Source organism: Psammomys obesus, unplaced genomic scaffold (assembly GCF_907164565.1).
Source record: "Psammomys obesus unplaced genomic scaffold, mPsaObe1.curated_primary_1811, whole genome shotgun sequence".
Taxonomy (NCBI): domain Eukaryota; kingdom Metazoa; phylum Chordata; class Mammalia; order Rodentia; family Muridae; genus Psammomys; species Psammomys obesus.
The window spans coordinates 3,087,028-3,096,579 of NW_026596149.1; the positions used below are offsets into that span (position 1 = coordinate 3,087,028).

Below are 9,552 nucleotides of genomic sequence, written 5' to 3' on the forward strand. Positions count from 1 at the left end.
ATTTATTTATTTATTTATTTATTTATTTATTTATTTATTTATTTATTTATTTTTAAGAAAGAGGAGAAAGACCAAGAGGCGCATCTTTTGCTGTTCAGGCTCTCTGTTACCAGCTCTGTTTAAATATCTCAAATTTACTTTTTATGAGGTAAAATATGGAAAGAACAAATTTTAGTTACTTAAAAAATTTTATTACAGTTTATGTGTGTGAGAGAGACAGACAGACAGAGAGAAGATATATGCCACAGCATGTACACGTGGAGGTCAAAGGGCAACTAAGAATGCAGGGTGAAGGGCAGGAGAAAAGGGCTGAGAGAAAACAGAGCTGAAGTCCTAAGTTTTCCTACTGAGTATTTTTAACTTTATCCCATCAGTAAAGCAGTTAACAGGGTCAAAGGTTGAATCTCTCTGATTTCAGTGGAGAGAAAGGATGGCAGGGGACCACATTTGAGGCAGAAAACCACGTAGGAAGCTATGTGAGAAACAGAAGGTTCCCTATGGTGAGAGACAGAAAGACCTAAGGAGAGAGCTGAGAGGCAGGAGGGGAAGCAACACTGTTGTTTCTGGCTGGGAAGAGAGATGAATGCCTGGTCGCTGAGTCCTGACTGATTCCTACTGCCCTGAAACACAAGGTGGGGGATGGGCCCAGGCAAGAGCTAAAGCTAGAAAAGTTGGCTGGAGATAGATCAAATCCACCGAAGCAAACCCAGCTTTTGATTGATTTTACTGGAAGTGGGGTGCGAAGTCATTTCACTGTTTGGCTCTGTGCCCCAGGGAAGTAAGTAAATAAATAGAATGAAGATCTGTACCAGTGTACAAGTCTAGTGGGAATGTTTGTGAGGTGCTGTGCTGCACCAGCTAAGGTGACACCACTTCCTCGGGTCAGGCTGTACACGGCCCCCCTGAAAGGGAAGCATGCCGGGCGGGCACCATGGCACACCATGTTCTGTGTTCTCTTCTCTGTTGTCTGAGTATCCTCTCCCCTTCATGGTTCTGGATACGCAGCTCACCCAGCCACTTGACACTGGCCCAAGAAACACTCCTCTACTTTTCCTATCATAATAAATAAACTGGTTATTAAGCCATATTCTAATTTTCTTAATTTTACTTTATGTGTCTGTGAGTGCCTAAGTGTAAGTATGTGTGTCATGTACATGCAAGAGCCTGAAGAGGCCAGAAGTCGACACCAGATTCCCCGGCTCTGGAGTTGCAGATGGTTGCGAGCCATCATGTGGGTGATGAGACCCTCAAGTCCTCAATGAAGGCAACGTGCTGTAACCCTGAGCCATCTCACCAGCCCCTCTAGTAGGTTTGTAACTTTGATGCCTATAAGCTATTATGTTTAAGTAGCTCTATTTTACTAAAACCAGTTTCATAACACCAATATAAAACATGCTCTCATTTTCCTCACTATTTTTTCTGATAATAATTTGGCTTTTGAATGTTTGCTTGTTTTGTTTTAATTTTGTCTTGCATTTAAAATTAGGATCTTCAGAACTTCCTCATGTCTTCTGACCTTTATGATTATCTCCTATGACCATTACCTCTATTCCTGATTTGATTAATAAATCATGAATTTTAGTACATTTGCCTTGGTTTTTGTGAACTATGTTCATACTGCCAGAGTTATAACATCTATTGTGATTTAGGATGTTATGTTTAGCACAAAAAGTTTTATTTACCTAAAAAGTCAGAACAAGTTCCAAAAAGTATATTGTTTTTACATAGAATTCAATTTGTAATGGCAAATGGTTCAAGAAACTGTCAGGGGGCTGGAGAGATGGCTCAGAGGTTAAGAGCACTTACTGTTCTTCTAGAGGTTCTGAGGTCAATTCCCAGCAACCACATGGTGGCTCCCAACCATCTGTAATGAGATCAGGCACATGCAGAGAGAACACTTATACATGATAAGTAAATCTAAATAATAAAATTAAATAAAAACAAAGAAAGACACTGTCAGGAGCAAAACTTAGCCATTCTTAGTGTTTATAGGAACTCTCACTAGCTATAAACCCTTCTGGGATCTGTTGGGATCTTCCAGGTGACTCGCTGCCAATCAGGGCCACACTTGCTCTGTCGATGCTGGATGAGGACACTTGGGACAAGACCACAGACACCCCTAACCGTGGAGCATCTGAGAAGGCAGAAGTTGTTACAGACATATTTCTTATTTAACATATGTCAGGTGCTTCCCTAAGAAACTAACAGATGCTGATCACTAAATCCACATTTCAAACCCTGAGGTACATACTACTTGTGGCACCAGCCCAAGCTCAGTTTCTCTTGTCAGTCATAATCCACCATCAACGAAAAGATGCTGGTGTGCTGAGTTGCAGAGGACCTCAAGGATTCACTGTTTAATTCATACTACTGTGCCATTATCATGACTGTAATCATCTTCTATATTCACTACATTAAATGAAAGATGCCCCAAGTTTTCTCGTGCATCTACCTCGCTCTTGAGTTGATCAGTAGTACCACTACCATCTGTCCGTGAGTTTTCAAGGGAGAACAAGCAAGTTATTTCAGAGCAGTGATGGCATGAGCAGGGCCCTGGCAATGACACAAGCCCGAGCACCACGTTCAGAAGTTACTTTGTATTACACTGTAGGCAAAGTGACTAGAACATAATCGCATGAGGAAACGTTAAATAGGTTTATGCAGTTTTCAAATAAACATGTCAGTTTCATGTGTCTAACTAAACTAAGCTCTTCCTAAGCTTGTTTCCACGCTGCTCAGAAACTCCTTCCTCCTTGTTGTTACCCAGGGAGGAGACGGCCCTGCTTTTGTGTGTCCTCCATTTCTAATCAGTGTGGGTGTCCAAGGAATAGGATTTCTGCAAGCTATCTCCCAAGCCATCTTTGGCCTCACCTGACCCTACCCTCCATTCTAAGTCCATCCTGCAGATTTCAGCCATTTCCCACCCATCTGACATGACTGCCTCAGCAAGAACCGGCACCTGCTCTTCCAGATGCTGCTTAACCTCTACCAACTAAACCCAGATCATGTTTCCAGTACAACCCTGGCCCAGTTACTCCTCTGCACACTTGGGAGGAGAGACTCAAGCTTCCTGAGCAGGTCTGCTTTCCCCTCCAGCTTCGACTGACTCTCCTACCCTAGTACCCAAGCTCCAGCCATACCCCAACGATGGCCATTTCTGCTCAGCGCCACCTTTTCTCTTGCCTTCCTGATTTTACATGTAATGTTTTCTCTGCCGAAATTCAGCTGCGTCTGGCTAACTACTAGAAATTCAACAGAGGTGCTGCCCACCCCAAGATGCATTCCTGTAGAGCACCCCTCATGCCCTAATCTTGATTAGGTGTCCTTCAAATAAATAATAATGCACTGATACGTAACGGCTTATGTGATTCCCATTATATATCACATGTGTGTAACATATTACATAGTACACATGCTAGATGTGTGCAATATGTATTCCACATGTCAACTACACATATTAGCAAATAGGCCACCGAGGGCAGGGGCTGTTCCTTTTAGTGTTTGTATGACCAGCACATATGTTCAGTGCCCATCTGCCACCTGTGCATCCAATAAATGTTCACTGATGGCAAATGGGCCAACTGTGCAAATTAGTATACAGCTTTCTCTCCTTTCAGATATCGGAAATTTTAATTTTCAAAAGTTTTATCTTTTAAAGTTAAAGATATTTTAACTTTAGTTAAAAACAATAAAAATTATTTGTTGATAGTTATTTTCATGTTAAGTATAGTAATAATGCAATTATAAATTCATAACACTTTAGGGAACTCATTTTAGTCATTTAAGCTGTTACCTCTCTTATAATTGCACCATACAGACACAGTGCTATGTAATTCTAAATTCATGTAGAAAGTTGAAAATCCTGATTTTATCTTTGTCTTCCTTTACTAATGTGTTGTTCCCTTTGCAATATATATTATTATTTAATTGCAGTTGATTAAAGCATCAAGGAGAGTCAGAATACTAAGTGAAAAGATCTGCACCAAGAAGGACTGACTTCATGGGTAATATCTGTGGAAAAAACCTTTGTAAGGCAATTCCTTAGAAAACCTGTCTGTGGCTTAGGGAATTCATAGTTCAGCGACAGAGCACACGGCTGGCATAAGTAAGACTGCAGTTCAGCGTCTAGCAAAACACATTCTCTCTCTCGCTCTCTTCACAGATTTTTGTTTATTTCACATACTCATTCTAAAAGATTTAGACTCTATCTGTAGGTTTACTTTAAACTATGAAAGTTTTCCTTTCTATATGAAAGTTTACTTTAAAATATATGTATACATGGTAAGTACATGCTTAGCATGTTAGAGGCCCTGGGTTCAACCCACAGCACACACAAAATGATATGTTTAAAATGATAACATTTAATAGCTATACATCATGGGAATGGATTGCTAACTGTGTCAGAAATATAGGCTAACATTATTATTGCAGTTGAGGACTGAGCACAAGTTTTCTGGCAGCAAAAGAGGAAGAATATTTTACAAAATAAAAAGGAACATTTTTTTTAACCAAAAATATCATATATAGTAGCAAACTTGAAATAATTAACAAGTAACCATGGGAACAAATAATTGTATCTTTTAAAAAATTCTTTTCACAATAGGGCCAATGCCATTCTTGACAATCATCTACTTCATTTTAAGTTAGACTTCAGTTGTTTGTTTCTTCAATGCATGTGATAAGCTTGTGTGCTGGTGCACGCCTGCAATTCCAACTCTCAGGAGGCTGAGGCAGGAGGATCACGAGTTCCAGAGCAGCTGGATGACTCGAACACGACGCACGGGGTTAAGCTAAGTCTGTACTCCTAAGCCTATGAAAGCATTTCCATGGAACACAGAGCAGTCTACTGCATAGTTTGACAACGACCGACTTGACAGGCATGTCTAGAATGTTTAGAAATGTAGGCACAGGTTATTCTTTCTGGAGATGCCCACATGCAGAAATATTTATTTTCAGCTAGACTTCTGAAAGGATCCAAACAAGCCATGAATTTAACATGGAGGAGCGAGAGAGATGGCTCACAGCCATCCCCCCGCTCAGGGGATCCTCTTTTGTCCTCCGCAGGCACCAGCCCCACACAGAGTGCACATACATACAAAATACTCAGACACAAAAGATAAAGACATCTTTAAAATGAATATTGAACGGTCCTTATGGCACAAAGCATAAGGCAGATGCCAGACCAACACTCCTTCTTGGAAACTAAAGTAGCCTAATGACTCCTCACAAGCCATTCCATTTGCTCTCCAGCAAGGCCAACATTCTCCCCGGAATGCAACCACGAGTTTCTCCTTGGACCAACACAACTGTTTAGCAGAAATCTCAGTTTTACTCCACTGAAAAAGAACTTATACAAAGTATGATGTAATCCAAAAACAGAGAATAAAGTGTTCGTCATAGATTTTAAACAACCAACAATGAGCAAACACCACTGCAGATCCCCTTCTTCACAGAGTCAGGAAAGCATGGATGAGTTACCTGCCCGGGGCTGGAAACAGTTCTCTGTGGACCCTTCCTTGAGCCAGGCAGATTATCAGTCCAATTCTTTAAACCACTATCTCAGTTCTTTTCTCTGTAAACTTTAAAATAACTTCTGGTCTGATAGGATTTTTTTTTTTTTTTTTCACAGAGAAGCCTAAATTTACTATCAGCCCAATGTTGATTCATCTGTTAAGGTTTGCCAAGGCTGGCTTTATTCAAATTCCCATGGTAGCTCCCAAAGAGATCCCAAAGGCTTACAAATTTCACTATTATTTGATAACCACTAGTAGTACCTAAAGACATAAACAGACATAAACTTCTTTTAACAGCCAACAGCAAAGCTTATCAATAATCTTCACCTTTATTATTAATTTCCCATATAGTGATTCAAAATTCTTACTGAGGGAATTATGCTTTTCTCATTACGCCTGTATGGAAAATGGTTTTCCTATAATTGCAAATCCATGCTACATGTCTAATTAAAGAATATTTTGGAGAATGGAGAAACAAAATCTTGCCAGATACATACACCAAAGTCAAGAGGAAAATACACCCATATCTAACATTGTCAAAGGGAAGACGCTTGATGAAAGCTTTCCTGTAATATGAAATTCAAACACACTCAAAGAATATTTAAATTCATGATGATTTTTTAAAAGAAAATACCATTAGAAGGGTTAGTCTTATTGACTAATATGGAAGAAAAGTTTTCATAATAAAATGTGTAGGTTATTTTTAACTAAAGTAATATACATACAGGGATAGCCATGATTTAAAATTACTACAAGAATTATAAGATCTAGATAAACTTAAGTATGTTAAAAATGTTTCCCCAGAAAAGAAAAAAATCTTAACATACCATTAAGATGACAGTCAAAAGTAGATAATCTTGAAAGACTACTATATCTTCTCTGTATTCATTTCTTCACAAGCCAGACATAAGTGTAAACCGTCAGGTCTGACCCACAAGCCTCTTGTGTTTTGGTAATCTCTTGGCTAGTTTATAGTAAGTTCCTCATGCACTCGGAGCATTGTCTCCTGTGTTTGTCCTTAGCAACTTGGTAGAATGGGACAGGAGAGCCACTTGAACTCAAGGAGTTCAAGGCCAACCTAGGCACCAAAGCTGAAACCTCATCTTAAAACAAAACAAAACAAAAGACAAACTCACAATGTATTCTACCTTGAACTCCTTTGGGAAGAGGGAACCTGCCTCTTAAAATTCCTGAAGGCACGCTGTATCTTGAGTGTTATGTACATTTCAATATGTCAGTATTATTTTTCTAAGTATTTTTATTTAAAAAGTATTCATTTGCCTACACATAGATTGTCCAAGCAGTAAGTCCTTGTAAATAGCAAGTACCTGTTCACAAAGTACATTGAGTAGGACCGAGAAAAAATAAATTTAAAAGTGTTTTTAAAATGTGAAATGCCCTAATAAACAATGTTTGTACATAGAATAAAGAAAATCAATCTACATGAAGCACTTACAGGACAAAGTAACTTCTGTAATGACATCATTTTTTAAATAGATACTAGTTCAGGGATTTTCCAGGGTTAGAGACAGCAGAGAGTGGTCATGATTATAGAAGGGCTGGCATGGTGGCTCAGGGTGAAGATGCCTGGCAGCCTGGGTCCCTCGTCCAGGACCATGAGGTGGAAGGGGAGAGCTGAACTCCTGAGCTGTGCTCTGACTTCTCCCAGCGCACCGTGGCATGTGCACTCACTAGTTCTTTAAAATTTAAAAGAAAATACAAGGGATCTTTGTAGAAAAGTATCTTGACTGTGGCAGACTTCTCAAGATGAAAGTTTATATGATGAATCAAGGGAAACAAAACTAGAGAGATGTAAATTAGGATCAGGAAATTTCTGTGTCAGCATCCTAGTTGTAATCATGTACTAAAGTTCTGAGAGAGGTTCCTGGAGGAAGCTAAATCTACAGTTATCTCACAGATATTTGAAAGATTGAATAAGAAAAAAAATCTTTCTTCATTATAAATGGCTCCTCATCACAACCAGTGATAACACCAAAGGGATAAACTGTAAAATCCAGTGAAGAAAGAAACCCATAGTAAACACTATCTGAATACTGTGGCCATGCTGACATGGACTTGATTTATTTTTGATGGTGTTCATTTAAACTAGTTTAAGGATCTCATCCTATAAATGAGGTTTTCTTAAGACCTGGTAAGTGGCATTAAACTTACAGTTCAGTTAAGCAGATCTTTTGGAAAGCTGTCTTCAAGACTCTGCTGGTGCCCTCCTGAAAGCTCAGGATCTGTGGCTACCAGCAGGATCTCTCTCTCTCTCTCTCTCTCTCTCTCTCTCTCTCTCTCTCTCTGCCTCCAGTCATCGGGTGGGTAAAGATAAAGACTTTAGAGGAGAGGCTTATCAAGTCCCAAGCCTCTCCAAATGCTGAAGTGGTCAAGGTGGCTGAGGGAGAAGGCATTTTCACTGGTGTAGCCACCGGTAAATTGGTCCCTGTTAATGAAGCTAAGCAAACTCCTTGGTTCCTCAAGCTGTTTTTGCGTGGAATCCTTCTGTGATCTGTGCTTGGCGGTCCGTTAGGAGCCAATAAATATTGTCTCTTCAGAAAACAAAAACAAAAACAAAAACCACAACAGTGCCAGAATAATGGTGGATTTCACCATCTGTGAACGCTTCTTTTCCCCTCCCCCCTTCCAGACGAAGGAGTGGAAAGAGGAGTGGAAAAGATTCAAGCATACTACTCCTCTTCCGTTAATGCCGAGAGGAGACAGGCTAAGGCAGCTCGAAACGTCTGTTTCTAGGAGGTGAATGTGACCAGAGAGTGACAAGAGAGAGCACCAGAATAACCTGGGTCTGGTTGGGGTAGGTTCATCCAGGAAAGTGGCTTCCAGGCAGTCAGTCCAGAGAGCTGCAGCCTCTCCGCCCCGAGTTCCCGCAGAGGGGAGGGATCAGGAGGACCTTGGTAGCACTTTAGCCCGTTCCTACGGCTCCCCAACCGTTGAGCTAGTGAAGGAGCAAGGAGGGGAGGCGGGCAGGAGGGCAGGAGGGTGGTGAGGAGAGAGGACGGGGCTGAGGGGTGAGGGAGGACGCTGCGGGCCGCGAAGGCTCACCCGCATTCTGCAGAGTCTCGATGTTCTGAGGCCGGGTCGCCTGCTCCGCCACCGTCTGCACGAACTGGGTCCGGGCATTCTGGTACATCTCGAACACTGGGGAGAGAGGGGAGATGCAGCAGGCCGCCCTGCGCGCGGCGCGGCCCGTCGGGGCTCGGCCCGCAGCGCCTACCTTGTAACACCTGCCGCCGGCTCATGGCGCCCCCCGCGGTGCGCTCGCCGCCACCCCTCCTCGTCCCTAGGGACCGTTCTGTGTACCCGCGCTCCCGGCAACTACAGGGAACCAGAACGGAGCTGTCTCTCGGCAACCGTCGTCCCCGGGCGTGATGTCACAACCGCGGAAAGGGGCGGGAGGAGGGAAGACCGCTCATCCCGGGACGCCGGCCTTGCACAGGCCGCTGGTGTCGGCCCGGAGGATCTGCACCGACCCATCGCAGGGCAGCAGCGTTCCCCGCCCGCCCGCCGCGGCTGGGCCTGGGGTGGGGCGCTTGGGGACCAGGGGTCAGTTGGGTAGACACGTGGGCAGAGGCATGGCATCGGATCAACAAACACTGGCAGCACCGCCCGTTACTCCGCCTTCCTCTCTAGGCCTCTTACCCACCTGGCATTTCCGATTTCCCAATTCCTGGAGGGTCACAGCAATCGTGTTCACCCACTAAAGTACAACATACTAACAGAATCAAGACACCTATAGAGTCCGTGGAAAAACAGAAGAAAAACAATGCAAATATCCATCTTTCAGGTTTTCCTAGTCACTACCAACTTTGCTGTCTCCTTATTATAATATGACTTTTAAAAACAATTTCTTTTAAATTCGGGCTTCATTTTGTTGCTGAGTGACATTTCCAAAAAAAAGAGCCTTCGCCTGGAAAGCCTAGCTTATGAAATTTAGCTCCTCGGCATTTTCTTTTTACCAAATTTAAGCACTGTACTTCACCATTAGTTCTAACTTCTCTTTGAAAATCTGTACCAAATG

At 42.2% G+C, this 9,552-nt stretch overlaps 1 protein-coding gene across 1 annotated transcript in view; it reads right to left on the reverse strand.

Annotated features, from left to right (window-relative positions):
• Spag6 (sperm associated antigen 6) overlaps positions 1-8,778 on the reverse strand; it is a 52,777-nt gene extending 43,999 nt beyond the window's left edge. The window contains exons 1-2 of the mRNA XM_055593798.1: positions 8,749-8,778; positions 8,577-8,672 (exon numbers count right to left, since the gene is read on the reverse strand). Of these exons, the coding sequence (XP_055449773.1) occupies positions 8,577-8,672; positions 8,749-8,773 (121 nt within the window). The 5' untranslated portion in view covers positions 8,774-8,778. The remainder of the gene's footprint in view (positions 1-8,576; positions 8,673-8,748) is intronic.
• Positions 8,779-9,552: the final 774 nt, after the last annotated feature.